Genomic DNA, 17,057 nt, shown 5'->3' on the forward strand with positions numbered 1-17,057 from the left:
AGGAGTTAATGTTTCAACAACACTCACAGACAAATATCACCAGAAAACCCGCGGATCCGCTGATATTTTATCACATTGAACATTAACACAAGCACTCACCGGATCCACTCCAGACTCGGGAGGGTTAGTATGAGGCGGCGGAGAGCGGGAACTGATCGGTCTGTCAGCAAGTTGTAACTCATGTTCAGCTCGGTCAGTGATGGGTTTGTACTGAAAACGGAGACGAGATCCTCGGCACCAGAATCTGTGAGACCGACATTGTTCAGCCTGGAGATGAGAGAGAGTGAGGGTGAAGGACACAGAGAGACAGGAGACGGTACAAATCCGTGGTGTTTATCCATAACACAATTACTGATCACATTAATGTTCAGTGTCAGACACCCAGTGACTGTAAACACAATCTCCCACTGCCTGGTACTTACCGCAGTTTCTGTATTTTACACTCCGGGTTCCTCAGGGCCGCAGACACCAGTTTCAATGCTGAATCTCCCAGTTTGTTATCACTCAGGTTCAGGTCCGTCAGTGATGGGTTTGTACTGAGAGCGGAGACGAGATCCTCGGCACCAGAATCTGTGAGACTAACCTCCATGAGCCTGGAGATGAGAGTGAGGGTGAAGGACACAGAGAGACAGGAGACAGTACAAATCCCCAGTGTTTAACAGTAACACCATTACTGATCACATTAATGTTCAATATCAGACCCACAGTGTCTGTAAACACAATCTCCCACAGTCTGGTACTTACTCAAGTTTCTGTATTTTACATTCCTGGTTCCACAGAGCCGCAGACACCAGTTTCACTCCTGAATCTCCCAGTTTATTACCGCTCAGGTTGAGCTCCATCAGTGATCGGTTTGTAATGAGTCCGGAGGCGAGATCCGCGGCACCAGAATTTGTAAGACCAACCATCCTCAGCCTGGAGATGAGAGAGAGAGTGAGGGTGAAGGACACAGAGACAGGAGACGGTACAAATCCCCAGTGTTTATCAGTAACACAATTACTGATCACATTAATGTTCAATATCAGACCCACAGTGAAAAAACACAATGTCCCACAGTCTGGTACTTACCACAGCTTCTGTATTTTACAGTCCGGGTTCCTCAGGGCCGCAGACACCAGTTTCACACCTGAATCTCCCAGTTTATTATCACTCAGGTCCAGCTCAATCAGTGATGGGTTTGTACTGAGAGCGGAGGCGAGATCCTCGGCACCAGAATCTGTGAGACCGACTTTCCCCAGCCTGCAGATGAGAGAGAGTGAGTGTGAAGGACACAGAGAGACAGGAGACGGTACAAATCCCCAGTGTTTATCAGTAACACAATTACTGATCACATTAATGTTCAGTGTCAGACACCCAGTGACCGTAAGCACAATCTCCCACAGTCTGGTACTTACCCCAGTTTCTGTATTTTACACTCCGGGTTCCTCAGAGCTGCAGATACCAGTTTCACTCCTGAATCTCCCAGGTCATTGCCCCCAAGTCTAAACACAAACAGACAAATTGATGAACAAAGTGATTCAAACCGTGGGTCTGAGGGTAATTCTCTCACGCGGATATTTCAGGAAACATTAAACCCTTCCGCAAATCACTGATTGGAGTTCCCATCACTGTCAACGTCCCTCACTGCCCAGCTCCAGGGTATTCACCGAATGTCAGTAATTTAGTCTTTTCTCCATATTCTGTCTCATTTGCCGACGGTTAGAAACAAGAGGACACAGTGTTAAAGTGTTGGGGAGTAGGTACTGAGGAGATGTCAGGGGACAGTTTTTTACTCGGCAAGTGGTGGGTGCGTGGAATGGGCTGTCGGCAACGGTGGTGGAGGTGGATACGATAGGGTATTTTAAGAAACTTTTTGATAGGTAGATGGAGCTTAGTTAAATATGTAAGCCTAGTAGGAACATGCTCAGTACAACTTTGTGTACCGAAGGGCCTGTATTGTGCTATAGGTTTTCTATGTTTCTATGTTTCTAAGAGGGATGTGGCAGAGTGGTTCCAAAGGAGGAAACCGATGGGAAAATATAATCCTAGATTGCACGGGAGGGGTGGGTCTGATCAGAGGACCACAATCAGAAGAGAGGATGCACCCATGGGGTCTGGGCGTCTGGTGGTGAACACAGTCACACACGGATGGACAGATGGTGATGGTCACACATGGGGAAGGGCAGGAGAGGACAATCTCACAATGGTATTTCTTTCCTTCTCACTGGGACAGGCTGCTGACGGTCTCTTATCCCTCACCGGGAAGGGGGTGTGAATCTCTGACCTACTGCTGTAGTCAGTGTCGGTCTGGGTGTCAGTAACAGTGAGAAGGAACATTGTCAATGGACGTGTCGCAGGCGGCGAGAAACACTGTCATTCCTGTGATTTACTACCATTAAACCAATGGCCGTTGTTCACTGATCTGATGAAGTCTCCAACATCCCTTCACAAGGAACCACAGAACCCTCCCGTCCTTGGGGAATTACTGACCGATCCCCTGGGCATTTGTCACAATTCTTCACAATCTGATTTACTACAATTTTACCCAAATCCCTTTACATTGAAACAACACAATGGAACAGTTTCACAGTTCAGAGCGAGTGATAAACCAAGTTACCTCAACTCCTGGCACTTGTGCAGCCCGGGTCCCAGCCGCTGGATTCCTTCACACTGAATGTGGCAACGATACAGGTCGATACGTTTTATTGCATCACAGATTCCGATGACATAAGACAGGACCGCGCAGTCAATCGGGGTCAGTGTCACTATACTGAATGAAAGTGTTTCCACAGATCCCAGTGCGACCCGAACCAGCCCAGGATTCTGAGACTCAAACAGGTAGTGCAATGTGTTCAGGAACTTCCTTTTACCAGCTTCACTCTTTGTGTTTCCAACCTGATGTTTAACCTCCTCCTTCACCCAGTCAATCACCCGGTAGCTTGTTTGAAGAGGAAATGGATCCAGAAACTCCTCCAGGCCCCGATATGCCATTGGGGAGGAGAGACCAGCAACAAAACGGAGAAATACCTCAAATCGCCCATCTGTCGTGGTGCGGACTTCAGTGAGGAATTTCAGGATATCCCTGGGATGTGGAGTCAGGAATTGTGCGACTGCAGCTACAAACTCTTGGATGGTGAGGTGTGGGAATGTGTACACCACACTCTGGGCAGAATCCTCTCTCTCCAAAAGCTCCATCAGAAACCCAGACAGGAACTGGGAAGGCTGCAGATTGTCCTTGATCAAATCTCCATCTGTAAACACAATCTTATTCTTGGACACTCCTCTGAAGGCCATCTGACCAACCCGGAGAAACTGATCACGGGTTTTGTCAATCTCACGGCCGTGATTTTTCAGGATGTTGTAAATATAGTAGGAGTACAGTTGGGTGATGGTCTTGGGAACTCGCTGCGGGTCCCTGACTCTTTGTCTGAAGAAGGGACCCAGTGCCAGAGCGAGGATCCAGCAGCAGGAGGGGTTGTAGCTCATGGTGTACAGGATCTCGTTCTGCTTCACATGTTTGAAAACAGCTGCCGCTACCGTCTGATCTTCAAAATGTCTGATGAAATATTCCTTACGTTCCTTACCACCAAATCCCAGGATTTCAGCCCAGACACTGATCTCAGCCTTTTCCAGTAAATGTAATGCAGTGGGGCGGGTCGTCACCAGCACTGAACACCCTGGGAGCAGCTTGCCCTGGATTAAACTGTACACAATGTCAGACACTTCACACCACCACTCGGGATCTGGACACTGGTGCTTGGGTTCTGTATCTCTCTGAATGTCAGCAAAATCGATTCTGTGTTTGAATTCATCTAAACCATCAAATATAAACAGCAATCCCTCTGGCTTCTTCCAGACCTCTTTCAGGAAATTCCTAAAATAAGGATACTGGTCAAGAATCAAATACTTCAGGTTTATTCTGCAGTTAATGGAGTTTAAATCGCGGAATTTGAAACTGAAGGCAAACTGGAATTGTTGGTATATTTTCCCCGTGGCCCAGTCATAAACAATCTTTTGTACCATTGTTGTTTTCCCGATCCCCGGGATTCCAGCCACTGCTGCGGAACAACCTTGTTTGGATTTACTCTGCGAAAAGCTGCTCTGGAACAATTGATCAGTCCGGATTTTTTCCAGCTCTCTGCAGAGATGTTTCTCTCTCAATTCTTCGTGGTCTCTGCCTCTTGCCAGCAGCTCATGTTCCACCAGTCTCCGATCTCGAACAGTAGAAATGACCGTCAGCTCAGCGTATCGATCAACCAGCTGGAAAACCTTCACCTTCTCCCTCATCAGGATCGTGTTCACTCTCAGTGTTTCAGTTTGTGCCCGCAGAGTCTCCTTGTGTTTCTGTTGAACATCTTCCATGGGAACAGAGAACATATTCAAAATGTTAAATGGCTCATCTGACAAATAACTTTATAACTGCATTTCAAATTTCAGTGTTTGAGATTACAGGAATAAATTCAATGCTTCCATGGATATTAGGACAGGAAGTAAAATTCTGTTCACAGACACAGAATTGACAGCAATGGATGTCCCTGAAAATGTCCAATCCTCATTTTCTGGTTCTAGTTATTTGTGAATGTGAACATTCCCCTGATTGCACTTTTTGAGGAAGCCTAAACAAGCATCACTCCCCACTAACATCTTAACTACATTCTACAGAGGCGTGGTTGAGAGTGTGCTAACCTTTTGCATCACAACCTGGTACTCCAGCTGCAGTGCTGCCGACAGGCTGGTTAGGGGAGCAGAGAAGGCTATTGGGGTCTCCCTACCTTCTGTCCAAGACCTCTTTTAGAGTCGATGCCTCCAGAAGACACGGTACATCATTAAAGACCCCTCACACCCTCTCCATGAACTGTTTGTTCTTCTGCCATCAGGGAAACGTTACAGGAGCATCAAAACTAAAACCGTAAGGCTACTAAACAGCTTCCTCCCACAGGCAGTCAGACTGCTAAATAGCTGCTCGATCTGACTCTGCTTTGACAATTTTAACTGCACTGGACACTTGTAACTTGATTTTAACTGACATGTGGCTGTTGTGTTTTACTTTTTATTGTTGTGTTTACTATTTATTGTTGCATTTGTTATATTATGATTGCACTGCTCCTGGGAAACGCTGTCTCATTCTGCCCTGCAGAGCTGATGTACAGTTAGAATGACAATAAAGTTTTTGAATCTTGGATATTCTATTGCAATCCTGACTGCACTCCCGTCACAACAATATTTCACTGTATTTAAAGCATTGTTTGCATCATTAACAGACGATGTTAATGTTGATCTGGTGTGGAACTATGGAGAGCAGGACACTGTGTATTTTGGCAAAGCTGCACACTGGGGAGTCACAGGTGTCCACTGCTCTTACATCAAATCAGGAACAGAATATGCGGGAAATACTCAAGTTGGGCAGCGTCTGGGGGAGAATCACAGTGAAGTTGTGTATCGATAGCCCATCAGAATGACAGGAATGAAAATGGGTAGTTTTCAATCGCAGTGATGGAGGATTGGTGGAAAGACGGAATCTCCGTTAATGGAAGAAACCACAAGCGTCTGTCTCAGTGATGTACATCGTGTTTGTGGGAGAGGGTGGTGACGTCTTGGCAAATGCTACTCATCAGCCTTGCTGTGGGGGTGTGGGGTGCTCTCTTATAAGGCCTCCGTCTGTCAGAGTCGGCCATGGATGTCCTGTTCCTGCAAGTCAGGACATGTAGCAAGCTCCCTCTCTCCATGCATCTGATGAACACAAAGGAACGGCAGACACTGACACAGCTTGGCACCAGAGGTGTCGCAGGATATGCCAGTCTGCGTTGAACACCATTTAACACTGACTTAGGGGCTCCAGGTCAAGAATCTTCCCACTGGGTTTACTCCCAAACTCTTCCCCATGAGGGGTACCGTTGCAAGGCAGTGGAGTTTTGAGATCAGAGTTTTCCTACTCCTGGGTGAGCTGCCAATCACGGCCGATAAGCCCATCTGAACAAAGCGACTGGCTGTAAGGCATCAGTAACCCACCTGTGCCCCTTCTCCTGTCAGAAGAAACACTTTACCAGGCTTAGTGGCTAAACCGCATGTGAAGGCCAGGAGATGGACAGAGGCTACTCGCCACTGGGAGCATTTAATAGGTCGTGGCAGCTCATCCGCACTGCCATCCCCCGGGTATAACAATCTTAAGCAACCAAGGGACACTGTATTATTGACAATCAATCGGAAAATTCGTTTATTATTGTCACATGCACCACTGTAAAATGGAAAACTTTTCTGCATGCGATCCAAATAGATCATGACATCACATCGGTGCAATGAGGTTGTACAAGGAAAAACAGAACAGAATAGTTCAGGGAAACAGTGTTTCAGTTGCTGAGAAAATGCAGTGCAGGCAGACAATAAGGTAGAAGGTCAGAGGATCATTGGAAGGTCAGCGTTGAGGTTTTTTGGGACTATGTTCCTAAACTGTAGAACTCAACACCTAAAACTACAGTACTATGCAGAAGTCTGAGGTGTATATTAGGACTGACACATTTTGTCTTTTATTTTCTAGTTTGAACATAATCCCGTTGTGATGCGGTTTGAACGGCATCGTCTGGATGAAAGGCGCTTTATAAATAAGTTATTATTATTATTATTATTATCATCTTAGCCTAAACTGGTAAAACTTGAGGTACAGGCATAGCCAAGCACATTCATGTCTCAATTGATAGGAGAATTCAGACTATTCTCGTGGTGTATAGTATTGTGGGTTTTCGAAGATTTACACAAGTATTGCCGTGTGGGCCTAATTTATTAATACTATTCTGTAAAGCCTTTAGGATGATACCAGTTATCGATATTACGATTGGGATAACGAATACCCTGTTCGTGTTCCATAGTCTTTCATTTTGCCCTGTTAATTCAACATATTTCTGGCATTTTTTTTACTAATTCATTTCTGTAAGTTATGTGTGTTTGGAATGGCTATATATATTTTTAAAAGTTGCTTTTGCTTGTTTATTCTGCAAAATTACATCTGAACGCATGTCATGGATTATGCTATCTGAAATAACGATCGGTCACGGTATGATATGAAGGACTCTAACCCTAAAAGTGGAGCAGGCTTGTACTTATAGTAAGTTATGGTGTTTTTCATGAGTTGTAGTTTAAGCAATGTTTTTGTGAATGTTGTCCACCACTTGATTGTGCTTGTGAAAGTAATGAGATTCAGTTTAACTACTGCAGGATCTTGTAAAGTCGGATTGTTTCCAGTTTCTCTTGTAATTCGCAGCATATATAATCTTGAACCTATTGGTCTTTTACTCTGTATTATTGATAACTACATGTGTTAACAACCTTGTCCTGTATTGCGACAATGATCCCTTTTGTTTCTCGGAAGAGTTCTGCAACTCTGAGCCAGGGGCTCGACGCTTCCTTGTCGACATCTAGTCGGCTCAGATCGTGTGGCTGTCTTCCGAGGGGAGTCAGACTCTTCCATTGCTTAACATTTTCTAATTTTATGATAGTTTCTTAATTTGTAATGGGTTAAGCTTTCATTTTCGTTCAGTGATGTGTACCCCTTATTGGATTTGCATATGCGTGTACGGAGTGCTGAATCCTGCTTGCGTTATGAAAATATGTCAATAGAGCTAATTGTGGATTTCAGAAAAGGCAAGATGAGGGAACACAACACACCAGTCCTCACAGAGGGATCTGATGTGGAAAGAGTGAACAATTCCAAATTCCTGGCTTCAGTATCTCCCAATATCTAACCTGGACCCAATATATCGATTCAGCTACAAAGAAGACACAACAGTGACTATATTTCATCAGGAGTTTCCAACATCACTCGAATATTTCTACAGGTGTAACTTGGAGAATATTGTAACTGGCTTCATCACCGTCTGGATCATGCGGACTACTGTACAGGATCGGAGTAAGGCGCCCACTCAACGATTCAGGAACAACTTCTCCTCTGCCATCCAGTTTCCGAATGGACATTGAACCCATCGATAGTGTTTCACTAATCTCTTTTTAAATTTCAATTTCTGCACAACTTATTTAGTTTAATATTTCATATAATCACACAGACATGCACTGCTACATATGTTCAACTTCCAGGCCCAGAAGCCACTTCGCTGCTCAGCCAGATCCACCGTCTGACAGGCCACATGTCTCGCATGGATAACTCCAGGTTACCGAAAGCAGTACTCTACGGAGAACTCTCTCAGGGCAAGAGAGATCGCAGTGCCCTGCGCAGGAGGTACAAGGACCAAATTAAGCAGAGGCTCTCTCAGGTAAATATGGAGGTCAACGAGTGGCAGCCGCTGATCCACGGAAAAGCCAAGAATGTTGAGGAACCCAGAAGAGCGACTGCTGAAAAGAAGAGGGGATGCAAGAAGGATCCAACTACCCAAGCGCCTGCATCCCAGCTGTCCCTGTGTCCCAACTGCTTCCGAGTCCACAGATCCAGAATTGGCCCCTACCGTCACCAACAGTCGTGTCGTCATCCAGTTACACACACACACACACACACACACACACACACACACACACACACACACACACACACACACACACACACACACACACACACACACACACACACACACACACACACACCCTACCTACTTGGGAAGAGAACAGGATTTAGGGTATGTTTCATGATCATTAATGCTTGGTGGAACCCCGGAATGTCCATTCCCTCAAATCCTTTGTTCCCCGGATCTGGAGTACCTGCTGCTGCTGTGTAAACCTTTCTAGCTGCCAAGGGAGTTCCCGGCTGTTATTATCACAGCTGTGTAATAACAACATCCCCCAGTTGTGTGTTATTGTCACAGAGGGGGATGATTCCCTTCAGAAATCGGTCAGGACTTCCCAAACCACAAAATTTGTATCAGCAGTTCCGTGTGAACAGCACTTGCCACGTGACCGACACCTTACAATGCCGGTGATCAGCAGGAGCTCAAGAAATTCAGCTCTGATCTGTGCAAAGTCATTCAGGCAGCGAAACGACAATACAGAGATCGTATTCAGACACAGCTCTCCACCAACAACACACACAGTTTATGGCAGGTCTGCACACCAATGCAGACTTCAGAGCTAAGTGCAGTGGTGCTGCCAACATTGCTGCCTGTCTCCCAGAGGATCTAAGTCTCTTTACGCTCGGTTCAATATCGCCAACACTGAGCCCCCGAGGAGAGCCGACAAAGCGACCTGCACATTGGTCATCTCTGAGGCTGAAGTTCGCAGGTGTTTCCAATGAGTGGACAGTCGCAAGCCTGCGGGACCGGACGGCATCCCAGGGCGGGTACTCAGGATGCGCGCGGCACAACTGGCAGGTGTATTTACGGAAATTTTTAATCTCACCCTCTCCCAGTGTAGAGTTCCCTCCTGCTTCAAATCATCCACCATTGCCCCTGTACCTAAAACAACTAAGGCAACATGCCTGAACGTCTGGCGTCCTGTCGCACTCACCTCAATAATAAGCAAATGCTTTGAGAGACTGGTCAAGGACTGTATCTGCAGCTTGTTAAAACCCACACTGGACCCCCTACAATTCACCTACCGACACAACCGATCAACAGATGACACAACAGCCACTGCTCTGCACACTGTCTTTAAACATCTGGAGAAGAGGGATGCTTATGTGAGAATGATGTTATTAGACTACAGTTCAGCATTCAATACCATCATTCCCTCCAGGCTTGACAAGAAGCTCAGAGACCTCGGCCATGACCCTGCCTTGTGCAGCTGGATCCTGGACTTCCTGTCAGATCGCCAGCAGGTGGTAAGAGTGGGCTCCCTCATCTCTGCCCCTCTGCCCCTCAACACAGGAGCCCCTCAGGGCTGTGTACTAAGCTCCCTCCTTTACTCTCTGTATGCGCATGACTGTGTCGCCACCCACAACTCCAATCTGCTAATTAAATTTGCTGAAGATACTATATTTATTGGCCAAATCTCAAATAATAACGAGGCAGCCTACATAGAAGAAGTCATCACCCTGACACAGTGGTGTCCAGAAAACAACTTCTCCCTCAATGTCGCAAAGACAAGGGGAATGGAGATAGGCTAACCCCTACTGATATCAATGGATCTGGGGTTGAAACAGTGAACAGCTTTAAGTTCCTCGGCATTCACATCACTGAGGACCTCACGTAGTCTGTACACATCAATTGTGTGGTGAAAAAAGGCACAACAGCACCTCTTTAACCTCAGATAGAACCATAGAACATTACAGCGCAGAAACAGGCCCGTTGGCCCTCCTTGGCTGGGCCAAACCATTTTTCTGCCTAGTCGCACTGACCTGCACCTGGCCCATAACCCTCCATACACCTCTCATCCATATACCTGTCCACGTTTATCTTAAATGTCAAAAGTGAGCCAGCATTCACCACTTCATCTGGCAGCTCATTCCACACTCCCACCACTCTCTGCGTGAAGAAGCACCTTCCCCAATGTTCCCTTTAAACTTTTCCCTCTTCACCCTTAACCCATCACCTCTGATTTTTTTTTCTCCCCTAGCCTCAGTGGAAAAAGCCTGCTTGCATTCACTCTATCTATACCCATCATAATTTTATACACCTCTATCAAATCACTTCTCATTCTCCTACATGCCAGGGAATAAAGTCCTAACCTATTCAAACTTTCTCTGTAACTCAGTTTCTCAAGTCCCGGCAACATCCTTGTAAACCTTCTCTGCACTCTTTCAATCTTATTAATATCCTTCCTGTAATTAGGTGACCAAAACTGCACACAATACTCCAAATTCCCCCTCACTAATGCAATATACAACCTCACCATTACATTCCAACTCTTATACTCAGTACTTTGATTTGTAAAGGCCAATGTACCAAAAGCTCTCTTTACGACACTATTTACTTGTGACACCACTTTTAGGGAATTATGCATCTATACTCCCAGATCCCTCTGTTCTACTGCCCTCCTCAGTGTCCTACCATTTACCTTGTATGTTCTAATTTGGTTTGACCTTCCGAAGTGCAATACCTCACACTTGTCCGCAATAAACTCAATCTGCCATTTTTCAGCCCATTCCTCCAACTGGTCCAAATTCCTCTGCAAGCTTTGAAAACCTTCCTCACTGTCCACTACACCTCCAATCTTTGTATCATCAGAAAATTTGCTGATCCAGTTTACCACATACTCATCCAGATCATTGAGATAGATGACAAATAACAATGGATTATTAGTTATGACAATAACTGATCCCCGTGGCACATCACTAGTCACAGGCCTCCACTCAGAGTAGCAATCCTACACTACCACTTTCTGTCTTCTCCCATTGAGCCAATGTCTAATCCAATTTACTACCTCTCCATGTATACCTAGCGACTGAATCTTCCTAACTAACCTCCCATGCGGGACCTTGCCAAAAGCCTTACTGAAGTCCATGCATACAACATCCACTGCCTTCCCTTCATCCACTTTCCTGGTAACTTCCTCGGAAAGCTCTAATAGATTGGTTAAACATGACCTACCACGCATAAAGCCATACTGACTTTTTCTAATAAGTCCCTGTCTATCCAAATACCTGGAGACCCTATGTCTTAGTATTCCTTCCAATAATTTACCTACTACCGATGTCAAACTTACCGGCCTATAATTTCATGGCTTACTTTTTCAGCCGTTTTTAAACAACGGAACTGCATGAGCGGAACTCCAATACTCTGGCACCCGACCCGTGGATATCGACATAATATTTATGCCAGGGCCACTGCAATTTCAACATTAGTCTCCTTCAAGTTCCGAGGGAGTACCCTGTCAGGTACTGGGGATTTATCTACTCTGATTTGCCTCAAGACAGCAAGCACCTCCTCCTCTTTAATCTGTATAAGGTCCATGACCTCCCTACTTGTTTGCCTTGTTTCCATAGACTCCATTCCAGTTTCCTCAGTAAATACAGATGCAAAATACCCATTTAAGATCTCCCCCATTTCTTTTGGTTCCATACATAGCCGACCACTCTGATCTTCAAGAGGACCAATTTTAACCCTTACTATCCTTTTGCTCTTAACATACCAGTAGAAGTTCTTAGGATTATCCTTCACCCTGAATGGCAAAGCAACCTCAGGTCTTCTTTTAGCCCTCCTGATTTCTTTCTTAAGTATTTTCTTACTCTTTGTATACTCCTCAAGCATCTTATTTCCTCCCTGTTGCCTATACATGTTATACATCTCTCTCTTCCTCTTTATCAGAGTTCCAATATCCCTCGATAGCCAAGGTTTCTTATTCTTATTCATTTTGCCTTCAACCATGACAGGAACTTACAAACTCTACACTCTCAAAATTTCTCCTTTGAAGGACTCCCACTTACCAATCACATCCTTGCCAGAGAACAACCTGTCCCATTCTACGATTTTTAGATCCCTTCTCATTTCTTCAAATTTGGCCTTTTTCAGGTTTAGAATGTCAACCCGAGGACCAGAGCTATCTTTATCCATGATCAAGTTGAAACTAATGACATTATGATCACTGGAACGAAAGTGTTCCCCTACACACACTTCCGTCACCTGCCCTAACTCATTTCCAAATCGGAGATCTAATATTGCATCCTCCCTGGTTGGTATATCTATATATTGATTTAGAAAACTTTCCTGAACACATTTTACAAACTCTAACCCATCCAGACCTTTAACAGGATGGGAGTCCCAATCAATGTGTGGAAAATTAAAATCCTCTACAATCACAAATTTCTGTCTCCTGCAGTTGTCTGTTATCTCTCTGCAGATTTGCTCCTCCAATTCTCGCTGACTATTGGGTAGTCCATAATACAACCCTATTAATGTGGTCATACCTTCCGGTTTCTCAGCTCCACCCATATGGCCTCAGTAGACAAGTCATCTAATCTGTCCTGCCGAAGCACTGCTGTAATATTTTCCCTGACTAGCAAAGCCACCACCCACCCTTTATCCCTCTGTCTCTATCATGTCTGAAACTTTGGAACCCTGGAACACTGAGCTGCCAGTCCTGCCCCTCCTGTAGCCAATTTTCAGTAATGGCTATGATGTCATAATTCCATGTGTCAACCCAAGCCCTCAGCTCATCTGCCTTTCTCACAATACTCCACGGTTTGAAATATGCACACCTCAGAAGATTATTACCACCACACACAACCTTGCTATTTGTGGCTTTGCATGAACTACCAACATCCTTTATTTTTACCCCCGTTCCACTATCTACTCTGGCACTTTGGATCCCATCCCTCTGCCAATCTATTTTAAACCCTCCCCAATAACACTAGCGAACCTCCCTGCAAGTATATTGGTCCCCTTGTAGTTCAGGTGTAACCCGTCTCTCTTGTACAGGTCCCACCTGCCCCAGAAGAGGACCTGATGATCTAGAAATCTGAAACTCTGCCCCCTACACCAGTTTCTCAGCCACGTGTTCATCTGCCACAGCATCGCACTCTTACCCTCACTGGGACGTGGCACAGGCAGCAATCCGGAAATTACTACCCTCTATGTCCTGTTTTTCAAGCTCTCTGTACTCACTCTTCAGGACACCCTGACTCTTTCTGCCTATGGCATTGGTACCGATGTGTACCCCGAAATTTGGCTGATTACCCTCCCACCTCAGAATGCTGTGCAGGCGATCAGAGACATCCCTGACCCTGGCACCCGGGAGGCAACAAACCATCTGGGAGTCTCTGTCACGACCATAGAATCTCCTGTCTGTACCCCTGACTATGGAGTCCCCTATCACTACCGCTCTCCTCTTCTTCCTCCCCCCGTTTTGCACTGCAGAACCAGATTCAGTGCAGAGATCCAGCTGCCACAGCTTGTCCCAGGTAAGCCTTACCCCCAACAGTATCCAAATTGGTATACCTGTTTTGGAGGGGAATGGCCAGGAAAAACCCTGCATTAACTGACGGTAACCCAATTACCTGTGCCCTGTTCCATAGGTGTAACTACCTCCTGGAAGCTACTATCTATAAATTGCTCAGTCTTTCGAATGCTCCGGAGGTCATCCACCTCCTGCTCCGGTCCCCTAATGCGGTCTGTTAGGAGCTGCAGCTGGATGCATTTCTTGCAGGTATCGTTGTCAGGGACACCGGATGTCTCCCTGACTTCCCACATCCTGCAAGAGGAGCATTCCAACATCCTGCCTGGCATATTCTCTAGTCTGAACAAAAAAAAAAAGAAAAACAGAAAAACAGATGGTTGAGATGGTTGAGGACATTTGGGATGGGCCCCTAAATGCTAACGATTTTCAATAGGGGCACAATTTTGTGCATCCTGACTGGCTGCATCACTGCCTGGTATGGGAACTGTACTCTCAATCGCAGGACTCTGCAGAGAGTGGTGTGGACAGCCCAGTACATTTGTAGATGTGAACTTCCTACTATTCAGGTCATTTCAGATACAGGGGTAAAAAGTGCCCGAAGGATCATTCTGGACCCAAGTCTCACTAAGCACAAACTGTTCCAGCTGCTACCATCCGGTAAATGGTACCGCAGTGTTAATGCCAGGACCAACAGGTTCCACGACAGATTCTTCCATCAGGCCATCAGACTGATTAAGTCATGCTGATACAATTCTATTTCCACAATTGTATACATAAATACATGCTCATTGCACATGCTTTACTGTAATAGTGCTGCTGGCGCAGAAAAACAATTTTCACGACATGTGTCCATGATGTTAACCCTGATCCTGAAAATTTTTATCTGGCTGTTGTCTCATTTTTTTAGATCTGTTATTCATCATCCTCATACTGTCCTCGTTCATATCAATCTATGCGCTTTCCAGTGCACATGGTGTTTTCTAGAAATTGTTATTTAAGTTATTTTTCTTTGCATATTTCCAGATCCGTTTCAGAGCAGGATATTATACCAAACCAATACGTCAATATGGGCACAGTGAGTGTTTACTACCTTTGTTATATTTTTACTGTTCAGCTCTGTTTGGCAGATTTTCTTGATCCTCGATGTAAATTCAAAGTTTGTTCAGCCTTGCAGTAAATTCAGATTTTCTTCAGCCTTGAAGTAAATTTTGTTGGAAGGTTTTCCTTTATCACACGATTATCTATTTTCTTTGCTTATTGATATTCTAAATATACATTTCATATTCTGTTGCATTGCATCCCGATGCTCTGTTTGATATTCTACCGGTTCTATTGCACCTTTCTTTATGTTTAATCATGTTCTGTACTTTCCTAGTCTAAAGTTCATGCTTATATATTTGGAAATTAGTTCCATTATTTGAATTATTTGTTTCAGCTTTACTGATGCAAGAGCAAATAATTTAAAATCATCAATGTATAACTGTGTCAAGGTATAATTCGTAATTTTTTCTGATTAGATACCTGATTTTTGTCTGTTTCAGTAAATTATGTGTGGGCTTAAAGCTAGACAAAACCATAGTGGGCTTAGTGAGTCCCTCTGGAAAATCCCTCCATTTATTTTGATAATGGTCAATGTTCCTCTGTGGTTGTTAATAGGATGCTTAATTTACGCGAATGCTTCATCAGATGTTGCAAAAATGTCACAAGTATTTATGAATTTTATATATATTTGGAACTTCTCTTAAACACATGAGGAACAGAATCAGATGTGTTTTTTTTTTGATAGACAATAAAACACTGAAAGATTTCTGCTTTCCACAGGGTTTGAAATAGAATTACATAATCTTTTATCTGTTTTTCAAACCCGAACGGTATTCTGTCCACTGTCCTGTGAGTATATTGCGGTTATCTAAGTTGTTATCTGAGTTGTTATTAGTTACGGGATGTACGATGCTATGATTTTAGATATAAAATTGTCTTATTATTATTAAGAGCTAAAAATAACATAGTAGGTGACCATTTAGTAGTCTTATAAATGCAAAATAAAGCTCTCGTTGAGACTGGTGGTACATACCTTCAGCCTTTTATATGTTCTGCCCCATGGGAGTATGACAGAGAGGATGTATGCGGTGGTTTGGGGTTCAGTAGCAAGGCTTTTGGTCGGGTTTGCGTCTTGCCAGCTTGATTGAGTTCCTCCAGGAAGTGACAAAGGTGATGGATGAAGTTACACATGGATATTGTCTACTTGTATATTGGTAGGGTGTTTGACAAGGTCCCACATGGGAGGCTCATACAGAAAATTAACATGCTTGAGAACTGTGGGGAATTGTCCTAGCTGCCGGGGACCCAAACGGGGAGAAATTTCTTGGCTGGCGGGTGGTGAATCGGTGAAATTATTGCCACAGACGTCTGAAGAAGACACTTCATTGAGTATATTTAAAATGCAGGTCGATATGTTCCTGATTAGGAAAAGTTTCAACGTTTACTGGGATAATGGGGTAGAGAGGAATTGAAGAGCAAATTCACTGAGCCGAATGATTTAATTCTGCTCCTAGATCTTACGGTTTTAGGGAGCATCGGGAGTATTGTGTTCACTTCTGATTGTCCAGCTCTTGGAAGGATTGGAGAGGGTGCAGAACAGGTTCATCAGGGTGTTGCCTGGATTCGATGACATGTGCTACAAGTTTTTCAAATAGTTACAAAATAAATGTGTGTGAAGAAAAAAAAAGTGTTACCCATTCCCGCTCCCCTTAACCCCTCCCCCCTAACATCCCTGTTGAAAAAATAAGAAAGAAAGAAAAAAGAAAAAAAAAGGAATGCATGGATATTGGAAGATCCCCACATGCTCCATGGAATTCGTAATAACTTTAGTATATATATTTATTTCTTTCCCCAAGTAACCAATTACTTCATCTTCGGAGCACCTATATATTTAATCCTGTCTTTTGTAAATAAGGGCGCCAAATTTTCAAAAATGTTTCATATTTATCTCTTAAATTATAAGTAATTTTTTCAAGTGGAATACAGCCATAAATTTCGTTCTTCCAACGATCTATACTTAGATATGTATCCGATTTCCAAGTCACTGCAATAGCTTTTTTGGCTACTGCCAATGCAATTTTTATAAATTCTTTCTGATATTTATTCAATTTGGATATCGGTTTTATCCCTTCAATATCACCTAGTAAAAGTAATATTGGATTGTGTGGAAGTTGTATTCCAATAATTTGTTCCAATAAAACTCTTAAATTTGTCCAAAAAGGTTGAATTTTAGAACAAGACCAAGTAGAATGTAAAAAAGTACCAATTAC

The 17,057-nt window shown here is 44.1% G+C and overlaps 2 protein-coding genes across 2 annotated transcripts in view; one reads left to right on the forward strand and one right to left on the reverse strand.

The window, feature by feature from the left end:
* The window catches only part of LOC140723236 (uncharacterized), a 701,392-nt gene that overhangs the window by 602,330 nt on the left and 82,005 nt on the right, over positions 1 to 17,057 (forward strand). The window lies entirely within an intron of this gene.
* LOC140723220 (NACHT, LRR and PYD domains-containing protein 3-like) overlaps positions 1 to 17,057 on the reverse strand; it is a 59,924-nt gene that overhangs the window by 7,271 nt on the left and 35,596 nt on the right. Inside the window, exons 8-13 of the mRNA XM_073037823.1 lie at positions 2,597 to 4,334; positions 1,395 to 1,481; positions 1,069 to 1,239; positions 745 to 915; positions 423 to 593; positions 100 to 267 (exon numbers count right to left, since the gene is read on the reverse strand). Coding sequence (XP_072893924.1) covers positions 100 to 267; positions 423 to 593; positions 745 to 915; positions 1,069 to 1,239; positions 1,395 to 1,481; positions 2,597 to 4,334 — 2,506 coding nt within the window. The remainder of the gene's footprint in view (positions 1 to 99; positions 268 to 422; positions 594 to 744; positions 916 to 1,068; positions 1,240 to 1,394; positions 1,482 to 2,596; positions 4,335 to 17,057) is intronic.

The sequence above is a fragment of the Hemitrygon akajei genome, unplaced genomic scaffold (genome assembly GCF_048418815.1).
Source record: "Hemitrygon akajei unplaced genomic scaffold, sHemAka1.3 Scf000105, whole genome shotgun sequence".
Lineage (NCBI taxonomy): Eukaryota > Metazoa > Chordata > Chondrichthyes > Myliobatiformes > Dasyatidae > Hemitrygon > Hemitrygon akajei.